At 47.2% G+C, this 18,070-nt stretch overlaps 2 protein-coding genes across 4 annotated transcripts; both read right to left on the bottom strand.

Annotated features, from left to right (window-relative positions):
* Positions 1-204: 204 nt before the first annotated feature.
* LOC768978 (keratin, type II cytoskeletal 73-like) lies at positions 205-6,774 on the bottom strand. 2 transcript variants are annotated; one of them, XM_015300375.4, is made up of 9 exons: positions 6,237-6,774; positions 4,928-5,142; positions 4,578-4,638; positions 3,853-3,948; positions 3,112-3,276; positions 2,911-3,036; positions 2,350-2,570; positions 1,997-2,025; positions 205-1,479 (listed from the first exon to the last, which is right to left on the bottom strand). In XM_015300375.4, exons 1-9 carry the CDS (start codon positions 6,693-6,695, stop codon positions 1,001-1,003), a joined length of 1,851 nt encoding a protein of 616 aa, XP_015155861.2. In that variant the 5' UTR covers positions 6,696-6,774; the 3' UTR covers positions 205-1,000. The 2 variants fall into 2 exon arrangements, with proteins under 2 accessions (XP_015155861.2, XP_015155862.2); XM_015300376.4 differs by having other exon boundaries at positions 205-1,476.
* Positions 2,033-17,368, bottom strand: LOC107055419 (keratin, type II cytoskeletal 7-like). Of its 2 annotated transcripts, XM_025145606.3 has the most exons (9): positions 16,458-17,368; positions 15,624-15,835; positions 15,384-15,444; positions 15,048-15,143; positions 14,595-14,759; positions 14,086-14,211; positions 13,204-13,424; positions 12,666-12,694; positions 10,322-12,518 (listed from the first exon to the last, which is right to left on the bottom strand). In XM_025145606.3, exons 1-9 carry the CDS (start codon positions 16,968-16,970, stop codon positions 12,127-12,129), a joined length of 1,815 nt encoding a protein of 604 aa, XP_025001374.2. In that variant the 5' UTR covers positions 16,971-17,368; the 3' UTR covers positions 10,322-12,126. The 2 variants fall into 2 exon arrangements, with proteins under 2 accessions (XP_040510847.1, XP_025001374.2); XM_040654913.2 differs by lacking the exons at positions 10,322-12,518; positions 12,666-12,694 and adding an exon at positions 2,033-2,349.
* Between the last annotated feature and the right edge of the window lie 702 nt (positions 17,369-18,070).

The raw sequence follows: 18,070 nt of genomic DNA, 5'->3' as shown, positions 1-18,070 counted from the left end.
AAAGCTGATGTCACATGAGGAAGTAAATAGAATAAACATCATAGGAATCTCCTTGTGTCTGAGCCCCAACATATCCCAAATTATCTACGGAGACAATGGGTTCTTTCTCTACCTGTGGACATACAGACAGCAAAAGAGCACTTCTCCCCCCATCTTGTAATTACATTAGCCAGCACCTATGGAAAAATCCAGGGACAAAGCACGTACTTTCAATGCAGTTTATTGAAGGCTGGGAAGCTGGGAAGTTTGAGCAGTCGGTGGAAGAAGCTCTGTTTGTGTGAGCACAAGATGTCAGAGTCAGAAGCCTTAACACCTCCTCAGCGTTCCGGGGTGGGGATGGGGGTGAGCACTTCTAAGACTCAGCACGCTTTGAACCAGCCACCCCTAACATGCACAAGCAAACAAAAGTACTACGTAATCATCTGTAAGCAAATTCCACAAAAAGCCTATGGTTGCGATGCATACAGCAGGTGCTTTGAACACTGAAATTGCCTTGCTTAAAATTTAAGCTCAAATTCTCAGCTCGGGGTTTCTCTTTGGATAAGAAGAGGAACGTGCTCAGTGCAGCGCCTCCTGGGGAAGTTAAATCGTCACACTCTTTTCTGAAATGCTTTGGGAGGTGCTGTAAGAAAAAGAGGTGTCTTGTAAGGAAGAATACCCTCAATGCATCTGCTTGTATTGGGAAAGCTGGGGGAGAAGGCGGTGGAACAAACAAAACCTAAAAGCTGCAGTCAGCTAAGCAGTATAAACTCAGAGAAGTAAGACGACGTGGAGCACCTGCTGGAGAAGCTTGCTAGATGTGACTGTAAGGTTGGGGACCCTGAAAACATAAGCTGATAGGGCCTGTGTGTGATGTGAACAACTTTGGGAACGGACTGGGTGACAAATGTTGCTATTTGAGGGCAGAAAAACCCTTCTGCCTCATCTCAGTGGTAGGAACTGCGCGTCTACACGCTGCACTTCGCTGCTCCTGGCTGTGCCAGCTCTGTGGCTGCTGTCCCTATGGGACCACACAAGGGTCTCTGACCACCCCGAAATTCCCCACCACGCCGTTGTTGCATGCCACAACCTCAGGGCTGCTGGATACCATCACTGGTGGACCTGCCAGCTGCCGGATGACACAGCCTTGGTTCCCAAAGCTGACCACACCGCCAGGTTGGCAAGCCCCCATCCTGGCATTCAAGCCCCCACTGGCTGTGCTGATGACGGTGCGGGCTGGGTACCCCCCACTACGGGAGCTGAACCCGCCGGTTTTACAGTTGACTCCTCCAGCTTGGCAGAACACCTCTGGGACACACGGCTTGGCCACCGAGCTGATGACCCTCTTGGGGTGGATCCCGGCACTGCGGGAGCTGAATCCTCCATTCTGGGAGCTGTGGCGTCCCGACCGTCTCCCCAGGGAGCCGTAGCCGCACGCCGCCGCGTTGGCAGCCAACATCCCGCAGTCATCAGGGATGTTGTAGCCGCTGCTGACCACTGCTGCAAGACAGCCCAGGGGATGCATTACTTGGAGCTGGGGGAGTCTTGCATGCATGTCATTTCACAAATGGCAGAACCAACCAAGCTTGATTGCCCCTGAGTTGGTCCAACACTACTCCTTCCACCTCCTCCCCATGCCCCAGTGCATCCCCTCCATGTCCTCCCACCTCCCATGCTGCTCCTCAGACTGGTGCCATGCTCTCTCCCATGCACAGCGCATGCTCTGGTGGCCAGGACAGAATGCTGTTGCTCCCAAAAGTAGAAAAGGGAATTCCCTTTTGGAACTTTTGGAACTCTCAAAAGTAGAATTTGACTTTCCCTCCTATATCCAATTGATGGCTTTTTTGAAGTTTGGGGCCATTTGGGATTTCTAGGACAAAAGTTTCTCATTGTCAGCCTAGACTGAAGTGAGGCAGGGAGCCAAAGGCAGAGGGGGCTGGGACAGGCAGTGCTGCCCCATAAACTGCCCTTCCTACAAGGAGAAACCCTCCAGGTTGTAAATCTTCAGGTTACTTACACACGCTCACCGGGTTCCCCACACATATCCTGTCAGGGGAAAGAAGAGAAATGGGCGTTATCCCATTAACCAGTGGCATGCCTATCTAGAAATTTGATGTCACTCATCACTTGCAGACACATATCCAGCCCGCTTGTCTCTTAAACCCATGTTGCAACACATCTGACTATCCCTAGGACAGTAACTGTTGTTGCTGGCAGAAAGTGAATGGGATGGCCTTCAGCCATCCCTTCATCCCCAGTTTCTGTGAGCCTGGGAGGATCCCAGAGCTTCAGAGTTCACTTAAGAGCTGGAATCAGTCTGGCCTTAACTCTGATATTCAGGAAGAAAGGGACAAACCCTCTGCCACTCACCTGCTCTCTTCACCCTCCAGCAAAGTCTTATAGGTGGCGATCTCAATGTCCAGGGCCAGCTTGACATTCAGCAGCTCCTGGTAATCCCGCAGCATGCAAGCCAGCTCATCCTTGGCCTTCTGGAGGGCATTCTGCAGCTCAACGTGCTTCTCCCGTGCATCCTTCAGGGCACAGTCCCCACGCTGCTCAACATCACAGATGGAGGTTTGCAGGCAGGAGACCTGTCAGAGGAGAGGACAACAGTGCAGGTGTCTTCAGCCTCCTAGTGCTTGGGTGTTCTGCATACAGCTCTTCTGATTGCAAACAGGGAGAGATACCAGCTTCCCTGAAGTGCTTTCTTAACTCTGTCCACTTTTCTAACTCTTCGTACAATGCATGACTAAAGCAAGAACATTTAAAACAAAAAGAATATTTGGCTCTCAGGTTTCTCACTGTTTAAATTCACTGCTGGTCACCATGGTAGTCTGGATTTGGGTCATACATCTACTGAAGGCCAATGCATCACCTTCCCCCATGCCTGAGCTGTCCTCCAGACGCAAGTGGCCTCTAGGTCCCACCTACCTGCTTCTTCACATTCTCCAGTTCACACTGCAATTTCTGTATCATCCGGGTCAGCTCTGAAATCTCACACTTGTTGCTCTGCAGATCATCGCAGTACTTGCCCCTTTTATCCTGAAGTTCCTGAAACTGGAAGGCAGAAACAAGACAGTTGCCACGTCTGACCTGCAGCCTGTGAGCTGGCACAAGTTGCTTCATACTCACCCTGGTTTGGTAGAAGGCATCCACTTCTTCTTTGCTCTTCTGAGCGATTTCTTGGTACCAGCACTCAACATTCTTGATGATGCTCTCCATGTCCAGGTCTCGGTTGTTGTCCATCTTCACGATGACCGAAGTGTCACACAGCTGGCGATCAACCTGAGCCCGTTCCTGGACATTGGGGAATGGCTTGGTCAGCTACAAGGAATTCTCAGGCTTTGTAGCAAAGGGAGGGCTGGAACAAAGAGCCACTCTGCTCAGCTGATGGGTGCAAGTCAAGAGCTTTCCCTCAGGTTGGCTCAGCAGAAAATCCTCCCTGCTGGATGAGTTGCTGCATGCCAGCTGCTGACCTGCAGCAATTCTGTCCACATCAAGGGCAAGGAATGCAAGTGACTTAACCCTTGGTATCCTGTCATCTTCAGCTGCTTTGCTGATGTTAATGACAGGATTAAGCTGAGAGCTCTAATCAGACAACTGCAATCTGGAATAACGAGACAAGTTCACCTCTGTTCTCAGGGGTAGATTTAGGACACGACCAATTCATACCCAGAGATACATTAAGAGAGGGGGAACCACCCAATTTCCAGCATAATCATGCTAATATCAACCCTGTTGTCCCATCAGCCTTGTAGTTCCATGCTTTCAAGTGTTCAGGGTTTGGGATGAGACAGGTCCAAGAGGGATTTCAGGATGGAGCACCCAAGGATGAGGCAGCACCCAGCACTGGGACGGAGCCGAGGAACTCACCTCTTCAAACACACACTTGAGCAGCTCCAGCTGCCTTCTAAGCAGGTCCACCTTCACCTCCAGCTCTTCCTTGTTCAAAAAGATGCAGTCTGCATCCTGAAAGAGAAGAGATCTGCTCTGAACACTCTGGGGAAGCATAGGGAAGGCAGAGGCAGCCCCAGTGGAGCAGAAACGTGTTCCAACAGAGTTCCAGGAGCAGAAAGGTATAAAGGGATGAGTCAGGTGCCCCACTGTCTCCTCAAGGAAAACAAAGCCAATCCAACGTGACTGACAGGGATTAGTTTATTTATTTGGACTTAGTTACAAATTCAGAATGGACTAATGAGGACTTTAAAACAAGTTCTTAATAGTGTTCAAATGATTTCTACTTTTCTGATGTGCAAATATAAAGGATATGAAGAGACCGTCAGGAAATTACTTGTGTCTCATACACCATTTTGTGGCCTCACACTCTGTCCCCATTCCATGAATGCACCACGAAACACACAATCTAAGGGCCAGCAAAGATATTGCTGTAGTGCTGATTGATCATGTAGGCTTTGAGTATTTTCACTTTCTCCTCCCATTTGCCTCTATTTCTGGCTGTGCTTCTTCACAGGCCTCCCTCTTTCTGCTCACTGTAATACTTACGCTGAGTGTTAGCTAGCCATGCTCTATTGCAGCCGTGCTTCACACCAGATAAACCCATGAAAGGTCTAACAATCCGTTTACTCTGAGCTTCTCACCTTTTTGAGTGCCACAAACTCATTCTCTACAGTTGTACGCCTGTTGATTTCCTCCTCATATCTGTTGGGAAAGGAGAAGAAAAGAGCTGAGCTGAGCAACACCATCAAGCACACAACCACCATGACAAAGAGCAGCCTCTCCTTGCTCAGACTGCCATCAGGCACTGGGGGCATTGCGTGCAAGCCAACATTAGACCATCCAAAGATCACAAGCTTCTTTACCAACACCAACATTAACAATGCAAAGAGTCTGTGTGTGAGACAGAAGAATGGGACATCCCCAAGGGGGACGGGCTGTGTGTCTGAGACAAACAAAAAAGAAGTCTCAAAGGAGACCCGAAGGCCCTTACTTGCACTTGAACTCCTCCACCAGCTGGCTCGTGGCACATTCCTCATTGCCAAGCTTCTGCTTCTCACACAGCAAGCAGTCCAGGCGCTTCCGCAGGTCGCAGATGTAGTTCTCAAAGTAGAGCTCCAGGTTCTTCCCTTTCTTTGGCAGGACATACTGCTGCAGGAGGCCCCACTTGGTCTCCAGCACCTTGTTCTGCTGCTCCAGGAACCGGACCTGCAGGCCAAAAAGGAGCAGTTCTTCAAAGAAAGGTGGATGCAATAAGTCTGCACCTGATTTAGCTGTCTGCTCTCACTTTGAAAGCAGTGAGAGTCATGCAGGTTTTAAGAACGGGATTTTAGGAAAGTGAGAGGTGATATGTTATGAGGAATGTGAAATTATCTGCTGGCATTTAGAAATCTTAAATACACACAGGTCTGTGCTAACTCCACTTCTCCCCAGTGGCTGCAAATGAGCTCTTCTAGAAGCTCCAATGGACTCCAATGGAGCGCCCAACTGGAGGGACGTGCTTGTCTCTTTTCTCTACAAAGGGATCCTAATGTGACAGCTCAGAATTAGAATCCTAACATTTAAATGCTTGAATCAGGAACAACTTTCTCTGTCTTCAGGAATGTTCTTGGAACAGTCACTACATTTAATGGCAAAGGGAAAAAGGACTCTAATATGGGACAGAAAGATGAGCCCATTCAAACTGCGGCTGTTGGACCTGGATGATTGATAATCACCCTTCCAACCTCAGCTGTTCTTTGATTCTGTGATTCTGTGACGCTATAATTCCATGATTCCATGACTCTATGATCCCATGATTCCGTAATTCTGTGATTTTATGATTCCAAAATTCCATGATTCCATGATTCTTATGATTCGGTGACTCTATGATTCTATCATTCTGTAATTATATGATTCTGTGTTTCTATAATTCTATGATTCCATGATTCTATGATTCTATAATTCTATAATTCCATGATTCTATGATTCTATAATTCTATGATTCTATGATTCTTTTGATCTTGTGATTCTGGCTGGGCTAGAACAAGGCTGAAACAAGAATTCAGCTTTGCTATGAGACCATCCAGACAGGAGACAACAGCAAAAAGGTCCAGTGCTGCCATAGCCAGAACAGTCCCCATCAAATCCTATGCACCCACACTGAGACACTCTCCTACACTGAAGACCTCACTCTGAAGAATGTGGGCCCTTGCATGGACCCAGCTCAGCAGTGGATGGCCTGAGCAGCACTGGAGGTCTGGAGAGGGTTTGTTTTTACTCTTTCCACCACCAGGTGCAAGCAGGAAGCAGTTTGTACTCACCTTGTCGATGAAGCAGGCAAACTGTGTGTTGAGTGTCTTGATCTGTTCCTTCTCCTGACAGCGTATTTCATGTTCCAGCGGGTCGACCCCAACACAGAGGGGCTTCAGGAGCCTCTCATCGATGCAGATGCCCTGGATACCTTCCCCCTTGCGATCGGGGTACCCCCTCACGATGCTGTATCCCCTGGGACCGCAAAGGCTGACCCTTCCTCCAGCATTACCATAGCCGACAACCCCTCCGAAGCCGAAATCTCCAAAACACCCATTGCCACAGACCCCATTCACATAGGAAATTCTTCTGCTCCCACCCAGGTTGCAGACACTGCGGCTGCTATAGGCTCCGGCCGCGCACCGGGCAGGTTGGCATGCAGCAGCATAGCTCCGACCGCAGATCTCCGATGCTGAGCTGAAGCCTCGCCGTCCCAGCACAGACCTCACCGTCGGTGCCTGTCTGCTCATTGTGGGTGAGGATGGATCACAGGAGTCGAGGGGAAGCTCTTCTGCAGGAGAGGAACAGAGATCCCGCTGGGGTGACACCGCAATGCCACTCCTTATATACGTTTGGGAAGCTGGCCTTGATAGGATCAGGACATTAATTTAAAGCGCTTAAGGGTTTGGTTTGCCTGGCAGCAATAAATGCTCCTCAAAATGCAAAGCAGCCCAGCAAATACCAACTACTGAGGAAATAAAAAGGAATCTAAAAGTGCTCTGTTTGCAAGTTGGCTTAGAATATATTACGGTTTGAAGTGCTCCCCTAACTTAGACTAATTATAGTTTAGCAAATGTGTTGTTTTTTTTTGAAGAAACTCTTTGTGATTTGTTTGCAGTGTGTCGTTTGGGGTTTTGTGTCTCATGGTTTTTTGTGACTGATGGCATATTTTGCAGGCTTGCACTTTGTGAGGTTAATTTCAAAATCTCTCCTTTTTTTTTTTTTTCTTTTCTCTCACCAGCTTTGTTTTGGGCACGGAAAAGTTACCAGAATCAACCATGGAAAAACACTGTCAGTCATGTCGTGATGTATGTGTTGTTTCCCTGCTTTGAACCACCGGTAAATCTATTGAGTTATGGGCCTGTATTCATATGCGAGGAGTCAAAGTGCCCCCAAAAAGCATTCTCTTGCAGCATTTCACAGACCTTCTCCTACCACCATGAAACCCCACCAAAACAGAGCAGGTTCCCCCAGGATTTGAGGCATCTTCCAGTTTGCCCACTGGATTTACATTCTGTGGCATTTCAGTGATGTTCTCGCTTGAACAGTGCTGCAAATTCTTAACCTGGGGTCCATTTGACATTGTTAAATCTTTGTCTATTGCTGTTTTCGGACTTCTACCCGTCTCAATGTGAGACCTTTTGTTTCATCGTCCGGTGGTCTCTACAGGTTACAAAAAGGGAAGAGCTGAACCTTCCAGCCTGGTGAGTATTCACGAAGTGAGTGCTGAAGGTTGGGTGACATTGCCAGGCACGTCCTTGACCCAATGGAGATGCATTAGGGAGAGACAACAACCCCCGGCTCGGTGTCCGGGGAGCTGAGGTGATTCACACCCACAGGCATTGGTCTTCTTCATCAACAGAGGAAGTCTTAATGAGTAGATTAGACTGAACACCTGGGATGGCTTTGACTCACCTTGGCAAGACAAATCTCTTTCTCCTAATCACCAGCCCAAGGAGGTGAGGCTGAGCCAACTCTCCCTGTGCCTTTCTAAATGACAATTGCAAAGTCAAAACAATAGGGCTTTTTCAGCTCTTTTAGAATAAAAATTTCAGGATAGAAAAAGACACATTACCGTCCACTCAATCAACTGCCTTCAGCCCTTCCAAAGGGGAACTACGCTTGGAGAAGTCTTCATGTTCTCTGTAAACCAATGATGGTATCTGGAGGCAGCCAGTAGAGATGTTCTCGCATCCTCTTTAGCCCTACTGAAGACATTTTCATTGCAAGTCAGAAAACGACGGCTAAACCTCCCTATAACATTAAACCTTCTTATATCAAGCTCTCTGAAGGGGACATACACCTTGAACCTTAGCGAGCCGGAGGACGTGACTGCTGCACCGAGATTCACCAGGCTATTAATTGAATGTGTAATTGCAACTTGCATGAGTTTGAGGGGCTGGTGGTATAAATTAGTTGCGTAAACTGATACTCTTGCCCTATACAAGTGGAACAATTCGACATATTTATAGCATGACTTCTTTGTTTATAATATTTTAGGCTCACAGTTCATGTTGTGTTGCCAGCGCAACTGGCAATATCAGTTAAAACATTCCGCTGGCTAGTATTAGAGGCTTCAAGCTAAAGCTTGCAACTTCTCAGATCCTTTAAGTTCTGAACAAAGGTTTATCAAAAGCAAAATGCATATTTGAATCCAAAGAGCAGTACAAAAGGCAATTGTTCCAGCTCTTTCACTCAGCTAGAGCTAATGTGTGCTCTACATAGGAAGACTGCATCCCAAATCAGAAGTCAGACTGAGAGCTGTGTGCTCCTTCCTGCACCCCATTATATGTGCAGGCTGTGTGGGAGACGCCTGGAACGCATCATAGACTGCAATTAAACGTCTGCCAACTAACTGCACTGAACTGGCCCCACTTCCAAAACGTCTCACCAGAGCTCCATGAGAGGTGCGAGATTTTGGGCAGTTGTCCAGTGTTGGGTGACACTTCTGTTGGCCAGCCTCCTGCTCACCATCTCAGTGACCAGGCAGCTATGTGGGAGGTTCACTCAAGGTCTTTCATGTCTTTCCAAAGGACACCGAGTGTTTCTTCTGTTGGGACATCAGGTCCCAGGAATCACCAATTTGTTGTGAGTACAAACACGGGAGATGGGAGAGTACTTTGAAGCAAAAAAAAAAAGACATTTTTTGACGGAAAGAAAAAAAAAAAAGAGGGACTTAACCTACTTTCATCTTTTAGAAAAGAAGGACAAAGGAAGGAAAGAAGGAAAATATTTTGATGAGGGGTTGAATGAATCATTTTAACGACTTGCAATCTCTCCCTTTGTCAGCGTTCTCCTGTATGTGCTGCTGAGAATGGAATTCATTATGAGAACATGTGAAGTTCACTAATTTGTTTGTTGCCTCTGGAGGTGAATCTGAACTAGCTCCTAAAATGCATTTTATGCGATAGTCTCAAAGAGCTGTGCTCCATCTCTGTAATTACAGACAGCCATAGAGAACTCATTGCATTCAGACAGGGCAACGGCAATAACCTACCTGTGCTAACAGCATTTGATAGACATAAGATTGGGTCACAATATGCATTTTTACACGCACACACAACTCCAAGGACTATGTAGTCTCTTGTCTGTGACATTCATGAGGCGTTCAAGACTTGATTTGATTGGGCATCCCTGTCCTCATGCATCCTAAAGCCAAGAGAACTCAGTGTGGTTATGTGCTTTTTCCTCTCATACCCTACATCTGCTCTACATTAGAAGTCAAGGCTGGGATTTTCAAAGGATGTTCCTCAAAAAACGCATCAAACACTGGGCCTGGATTCACCTCCCTCCCAGCTTCAGCCATCAAACTTGCCGTGTATTCTAATTTCCTCTTTGAGACTCCCTCTACAGCTGATGGAGGGAGATAGGCATCTCCAGACGGTGACTCATCACAACCTAAAATAGGCAGCAAAGACAGGTGGGAGGAATCAGCCTCTGGAGGCACTTGCCTTGCTCCTTACTGATGACCAGAGGCAGTCTAGACAACCAGACAAGAGGCTCGGCGCCCAGCTGCTGGATGGGCACAGCTGGGTGAGATGAGTCCCACCCTTTGGGTGCCACATTTCTTCAGCACCTTTGAAGTCTTAATGAGAGCACACAACATCACACGCCCTCCAGATTCGCTCCGTTCCCCATGGATGCTTGTGTCCTATCTCCCTGCTGTAATTAGCGCCTGTAAAGCCAATTTTGTGACAAAGCAAAGGGTTGTTTTGATCTTTTTCACACTGATGCCTTCCCCCTGCACAGCAGAAATAAAGGTGTGGAGTATGGGAATCCAGGCCCTTGAATGGGACAGCATCCAACTGCCTATTGGATCAGAAAAGGAAAAGAAAATATTGCAGCTGTCACTGGGCAACAGCAACATCCTTATAAATGTAGAGCTCTTCCCTCAAAGCTGTTTTCTTGGGGAGATGAGGTTCCATGAGCCCTACAGGAGGAAGGAATTGCCTGAGGAAGATAGGTCAGGTTCTCCTGGAAAGCACAATCAGGAGATAGGTTCTTCCCTTTGTTATGTGATGGCACCAGTGCCCCAGCCCATGTTTGGTTGGGTTTGCGGAGCTGTGTGATCTATTTCTGCCATATTTCTGATGAGTGCTGGTTCATGAAGCATGGCTGGGGGAGAGAGTTTGGAGAACATTAATCCTATGTCATCTCCCTGACTTACTCTTCTCTTGTGACAGAATCATCTGTTTTTGATGAGAACCATAACCTTTATGAGACACTTAACCCCCTCTTAATGCATGTTTATGATGCTCAGTTGTTCCCTTCCTGTCAAATCTTTCCCATGGTTTTATTCACTAACGACTGTGACTGTTCTTTACTGTGCTCCTGATTTTCTCCTCATATTTGACTGGGAAAGAGGAATAGTAGAGGGAGAGAAGGGTCTTCCAGTCCTGAATCCCAACAGATAGAAAAGGACCTCCCTCTGCATCCCCCCTTTCGTAAAACACCTCTCTGTCCAACTGATGCTTGTATGGTTCATTTCTTTGCCCTGCCAGCTCGCTTTAATTGCTCTAATCACAAAACAGTTCAGTCCTCTGTAGTTGGTTTAACACATTAATTTGTTGGCTTCTTTTTCAGTCTGCTCAGGCGCACAACAAAATGTCATCCTCTGATCTGTTTTAAAACCAGTTTAAAACTGGCCATCACTAGATTTCCAAAATGATGCTGAAAACATCAACCAAGCACATTCCTGATACTTTTCCAATAATGTCCCCATTGCAGAAGATTTGAGCAGTGATTGAATGTGTTTCATCGTCACTCCTTGGTAGCAGATGTGCTATAAAAATGCAAAGCAGCTGAGATTATTTCTCTATGAATCTTAAAACTCTCATTGAATAGAATTAGGCAGAAGCCAAATTTGGTGCAAATTGGCATTAAAAAAAAAAAAAAAAAAAAAAAAACCTGACTTTAAAAGGCTTCAATAGTTTACAATGGAGCAAAGTTTGGATCTGCATGACAATCCCTGGGCTTAGCTGTCGAGTCTTCTCATCAGCAAATCTGCCTCTTCCAACGTAGGAATTTCTGTATCTTTGTTAAACACAACAAAAGAAGTGGCAACACTTTCATTCTCCATGCACTTTATTGGAAAAAGAGCAAAAATTGCAGAGCTTGAGTCATCAAGACATGAGAGAAGATGCGGCAATGTATGCATATGTCAAAGTGCAGACTGCCTTTCAGGACATAAAGAAGGAAGCTAACAGAAATACAAGCAATGTAATTAGTTTTTGCTTGCTACAGAAGGTGAAATGCTTTTTTTTTTTTTTTTAATTGATATTTCTTTTATGACTTTCCTGCCTGCATGGGGATGACAAAGATGCTCCAAGACAGCGCGCAAAGAGCACACAGGAGTGCAGCCCTTCCTTTCCATGATCCCATGGAAACACTTGCTGAAGCACTCTAGGGAAAGGCTTTTGCATTAAATCTCATAACTCGTTTCATAGAAAGCAAAGCTTTAATTGGGAAAAAAGAAAAGGCTGGTGGGAAGCTGAGACTGAGCGATAATATAAGTGCTTTTAGAGAAGCAGTATGTTCTAAGCATCCCTTTTTTGATGCGATCCTGGTGCAGTTGCTCTGATGTGATTTCCTGATGTCTGCTCCCCTCACGCAAGGTGGAGTTGAGGTGGAGCAGAGCTTCCATTTTCTGCTTTGGATCTTGCATCCTCTCAGATCTGGAGCTCAGACGCGGGTGGTGCTCCTGGAGCACGGTGTCCCAGCTGAGCTCCTCGCTCCTATCCAGCATGGTGCTGATGGTTGAGCTGAGCTCTCTGAGCTCCCTGCAGTCCCACAGCAGAGCTCAGCAGCGCTCACATGGGCTGAGCTCTGGCATGTGTGCTTCCCACCTCTACAGCTCCGTTGGTGGCCCCTTGGGAAGCAGCCACATCTGGGACCACTGGGGACACATTGCTTGCCTGCAGAGCTGGTGGATCCTCTGTGGTAGACGCCATCATTGCCAGGCTGGGATGCTCTGCTGGCACCAGGGGAGGACCCGCATTTTCTGCTCGCTGTGCCAGGCCCATGTCCCAGGCTGGTGCTGCATCCAGAGGAGGTGTTGCACGGTGTTGTGATCACTACCATGGGAAAACACAAGCTGAATCACTCAGTGGGAATGATTTCCATGTGCAAATAATTCAAGTCCTGCTTTATATCCTTGCAAATAACCCCCCGTTGGCTTTTGTAGCATTGTAAGGAAAATGGAAAACCGGCAGCTTACTTACACACTCTCACAGGGCACCCAGTGCGTATCCTGAAGGGCAAGAAAATCGTAGAATCATTAAAAGTTGGAAAAGACTTCTAAGACCATTCAGTCCATCCCCAACCCATCCCAGCATGTCCCTCAGTGCCACATCTCCGTGGTTCTTGAACCCCTCCAGAGGCAGTGACCACACCACCTCCCTGAGCAGCCTCTGCTAGTGCATAACCACTCTTTCAGAGGGGAAATTGTTCCTAACAGCCAACCTGACTCCCCTGGCGTCACGTGAGGCCATCATCTCTCATCCTACCGCTGCAACCTGGGAGAAGGGATGAACCCCCACCTTGCCATAACCTCCTTTCAAGGAGCTGAAGGGAGCAATGAAGTCTCCCCTGAGCCTCCTCTTTTCCAAACTGAACAATGTCGGTTTCCTCAGCCTCTCCTCAAACATTATCAGAAGGTTATCCAACACATAACTAGCATCTTTAGCATTTTCCAGCCTTCTTGTCTCTGCTAAGAGCCCCAGGGGCTGAGGACTGCTCACACATTGTAGAGGAAACCACCTGCTCTCTTCACCCTCCAGCAAAGTCTTATAGGTGGCGATCTCAATGTCCAGGGCCAGCTTGACGTTCAACAGCTCCTGGTAATCCCGCAGCATGCAAGCCAGCTCATCCTTGGCCTTCTGGAGGGCATTCTGCAGCTCAGTGTGCTTCTCCCGTGCATCCTTCAGGGCACGGTCCCCACGCTGCTCAGTGTCACTAACTGATGTCCGCAGAGAGGACACCTGCGTGGGCAATAAATGAATCCTTATTTTCCATAATCATCTGCACAACCTAAATTCTCTCCTCTTTCAGGAGTCCCATATTGGGAATTATTGGTGTCATTTTTCTGAAAGCCAAACATTTCCAAAATCAAGTATTGATTCTGAAATACTAAAGAAAGGCTGAGCATGTCTCCTTACTGTACTAAGCTTTGTTTCGAGGATACTAACACTTTGTTCTAACTGGAACTAATAATTAAGGTTTTCCATTACTTCCCGTTATAAAATATTTAATGAATCAGATGGTCTGAAAATTGCACTGGTTACCATGGGCGCTGAATTACTGGTGACTCATAATTCTACCCAACCTATTGGATGCTTTGAACCCGTGTCAGAAGCATTGTCTCCTGCTGGAATTCTCACTGAAGCAATTGTCTGAGTGCTGCAGCAATTCCAAACATCTAATATGGCACAATTAATTTTTTGCAATAATCAATCCAACAGAGAATAGACCAGCAGATAACCCTACTTTTCTGCTTGGCACTGCTAAGATCTTCTCTAGAGCAATGAGACCATGCTCTTAGATAAAGACAGAAGAAATGCAAGAGGTGCAGAAAACAAGACTTGGGATCCCACACGTAGGACAAAATAGGTAAATTTTCAGGGTAAAAGCAGACCATCGTACCCTCTTCTTCACATTTTCAAGGTCACACTGCCATCTCTGCATCACAAAACTCAGCTCCTCAATCTCTTGCTGGTGGGACTTCAGTTCACTGCATTGCTTCCTCTTTGTCTCCTCGAGCTCTTGGTACTGTCAGAAAAGACAGAGCTGGCAGTAAGCACTGGTGGTGTTTGCAACATAGGAGCCTTTCCTCTGTTTCCAGACTTGAGGAAAGTTCTCATGCATAGCAGCTCCTGAGGATGTCAGCACCAAACAGAGCATTCCTCCTGCAGCTCTCAGAGCCCAACTCACCCACCACCTCCCCATTCCCTGAGTGGCTGAGTGCTGTCCCATTGCACTGTGTGCGTTTTGGGGATGTTCTCCTAACTTGGAAATTCCACCAAGTTTAGCAGAATGGAAGGCAAAGTCTGGAAGTCACATAGTCAAGACAGAATGAATGAAGTCATTGTCTCTGAGCTACTACATTTGGCACCTACAGAGCTAAAGATGTGTTACTGGTTGCTACAACTCACCCTAGTTCTGTACAGTGCATCCAACTCGGCCTTGCTTTTCTGAGCTACATCTTCATACCAGAGCTCAATGCCCCTGAGGATGCCCTCCATGTCCAGACTTCGGCTGTTGTCCATTTTCACCACAACAGAGGTGTCACAGAGACTTTTCTCCATCTCAGCAGTTCCCTAGGAGCCATATGCAGAAGCTGTCAGCATTTCTTATCACACATTCCAGTGGAAGTGACACCATCACTGAGAGTTCATCTAGAGCCATAGCCCATGAGCTGTGACTAGATTTGGTCATGCATGCAGCTAGATGGAATTCTTTTAAGGTCTCAAACGCTTCCCTGTTCCCATTGCCTTTCAAAGGGAGCCTGCTGGGTTGGTTTAACCAGGCAATCCTCGTCTACAGTCAGTGTAGACAAGGAGAGGCTGATAGGAACACCTGCAAGAATGGGAGAGGAGCATCCATACCTGAGCAGACATACACTTCAGGAGCTCTATCTGCTGCTTGAGGGTTTCCAGCTTCGCTTCCAGCTCTGCCTTGGTGAGGTAGACACAGTCTGCATCCTGAAAGAGTTCCATCATTTAGAAGTCAAAATGGTGGCTACAGAGACTGAGGACAACTTCATTATGTTTTTAGCCTAAGAGATTTTGTTTAGGTGATGTAATGGGGATTTTTTTCTGAATCCACACTTGTCCAATGACTTTCAGCATTCTCAAAACCTGACCTGTGTCTTGCAAGCACCAGGTCCAAGGGAACTCCTTGGATATCTCAACCCGTCCTTTCTGTCCACCCAAATTCCTTACCTTCTTCAGCAGCACAAACTCATTCTCAGCAGCTGTGCATCTGTTCACCTCCTGTTCATATCTGTTGGGGAAGAGATGGGACCAGTTGCTGGGCCACCTTGAGGCTGGAGCCTTGTCTGAGTATTTGGGGGGTTTGGGGTGCTTTGGGATCTCAGCCTTTAGCAGACAGAAGTTTGTTGGTACTGACAAAAAGAAGTCCAACTGGAAAAGCTGTTTGAGCTCTCTGCCCTGGGAACTCACTTGCATTTGAGATCTTCAATGAGCTTCTCGGTGTTGTTCAGCTCCAGCTCCATCTGCCCCCGCTCGTGCAGCAGTGAGTCCAGCCTCCTCTGCAGGCTGCAGATGAAAGTATTGAAGACGTGCTTGAAGTTCTTCTGGGATGGCAGGATGTGCTTTTGGAGGAAGGCCCATTTGGTGGCCAGCAGCCTGTTCTGCTGCTCCAGATGCTGCACCTGAGTTCAGAATGCAAAGCACATGTGAAGACGCATCATACAGGGACCAGATGAATGTGGGGGAACACACATTCTCTTCTGAGTTAATACTCCAGGGACAAATTATGGTTTGAAGGCAACAAGAGGACAAAAGGAAAGCATTGCAGCCTTTGAAACCCAAGAATCCTAAAGCAAGCTGGGCGTGCTGTTCTGCCATTCTCCAAGGAAGCCCCACAGCCTTTGTGGCTGCTACAGGAACTGTGGGCTCTTTAAGCAGATCAGTGGGCTGATATAGAGGAAACCATCACTTATGGGTAGGAGGCAATGCAGCTTACAAGGGCTGCCTGCATGGAGAGAGGGCAGCAGTGCAGGAGTTCACGCAGATCCCTTAGAGGAACAGCTCCCTTCTGCCACTAATGGTATATACAGAGGCAGCTTATCAAAGCATAATAGTAATCAGATCAAAATTACATTATCAGCTAGATCTGCACTTATAGCTCATGGCATTGGAGCCATATGTGTTAAAATAGTGTGTGATACATAGAATGGGGTGGGAGAAGGAAAGGAATGAATGACCCAAGCATGAATAGCTTTCCTCTGTACTTACACCTCATCACTCCTTTAATCTTGCCCCATCTCTCACCTTGTCAATCAAACAGGCGAACTGGTTATTGAGGCTCCTCATTTGCTCTCTCTCCTGCCTTCGGATGCGCTGGATTTCGGGGTCGATCTTCACATCAAGCGGCCGCAGCAGGTTCTCATTGACATGCACTGCACGAATGCCTTCTCTTCCGCAGCCATGGAAGCCCAGCATTCTCCCATGCCTCCCACATTCACCACTGGCACAAACACCAGAAGAAATCCATTTACACCCATCCATGTTCTGGAGGCTTCGGCTGCTCCACGTTCCATAACCTCTTCCAAATGGAGCAGTGGAGGGGAAGGCGCTGCTTCGGCAGCAGCTCACACCACCACCAGCAGAAGATGCTGAGAACTTCCTTCCATGAAGAGCCCTTCCAGCTGCAAGCTGCTGGCTCATGCTGGCTGATGTGACCCAAAAGAGGACAAAGGACACGGAGCTGCTGGAAGAGAGTGGAGCAGGCAGCTCCAAAAGGGCCCCTCTGCTCTGCCGCCCCCGAGCACCACTTTTATACATATCTCAGGAGTAGGGCTTGGTTGAGGCAGATAAATAATTTGGGGTTTTTGCGAGGTTTGCCTCACCTGGCAGCAATTCATAGGTTTAAATATGCAAAGCAATGCATAACACTGAACATTTGTGAAATCCTATGGAATTTTGCTGTTTTTAAATTGCTTTGCTTGCCTTCCCAGCCTTGAGGACAACGTGGGCTGAGTTTTGCAAGGATTCTTTTTTTTTTTTTCTCAGCTTGTCTTCCTTCCTTCCATTAGACACCCTTGAGAGAATCTCCCACTCTGTGAAGGAAAATGTGTAGGGCAATGTTCCATTGGACAGCAAATTACAACTGAGTTTTGCATTATCTGCTCCTTTTGTAGCCACTCCATTAGGATTCTCTGAGTTCTAGGCTGGTTATTAGGGAAATTTATTCTCAGAAAGAGTGGTCAGGCATTGGCACAGACTGCCCAGGGAGGTGGTGGGGGTCACCATTCCTGGAGGTGTTCAAGAACCACAGAGATGTGGCACTGAGGGACATGGCTCAGCAGGCCTGGCGGGTTGAGTCAACCATTGGACTGGATGGTCTTGGAGGTCTTTTCCAACTTGAAGAATGATTCTGTGAGTGGGCATGGTGGGGATGGGCTGGCAGTTGGACTTGGTGATCTTAGAGGTCTTTTCCAACCCTAATGATTCTAAGATTCTATAACTCCGAGTCTTCTCACAGAGTAGCAAAGATGGGACGTGTCCACCAGGCACAGCACCTGGAAGTTGGGACATCGGGTGGACTGGACACACTAATTCCCTCACAGGGGTGTGAATACATTTTACATAGCCCTCTCTGCACCATCCCTTGTTAAAGAACATCACTGGTTGGGCAGGAATCGCCTCCTCTAACTTTTGATGCTAAGCTGTACTGAGATAGCTCTCCAGAGAGCCTTTCTATTCTTCACTGATTGCAATGAAAGCCTAAAATGACGAGCTCAGACTTAGATGCCCAACGTTTAGAAGCACAGATGAGTGCAGCGGTATCTTCTCATTAAGTTTTTAACCCTGATTGTATAGAATACACCAAAACAAAAAACAAAAAGACAAGACTTCCTTGAAGATAATAAATACTCTAGAAA

The sequence above is a fragment of the Gallus gallus genome, chromosome 34 (genome assembly GCF_016699485.2).
Source record: "Gallus gallus isolate bGalGal1 chromosome 34, bGalGal1.mat.broiler.GRCg7b, whole genome shotgun sequence".
Taxonomy (NCBI): Eukaryota; Metazoa; Chordata; class Aves; order Galliformes; family Phasianidae; genus Gallus; species Gallus gallus.
This window is presented reverse-complemented; position numbering and strand designations above follow the sequence as displayed.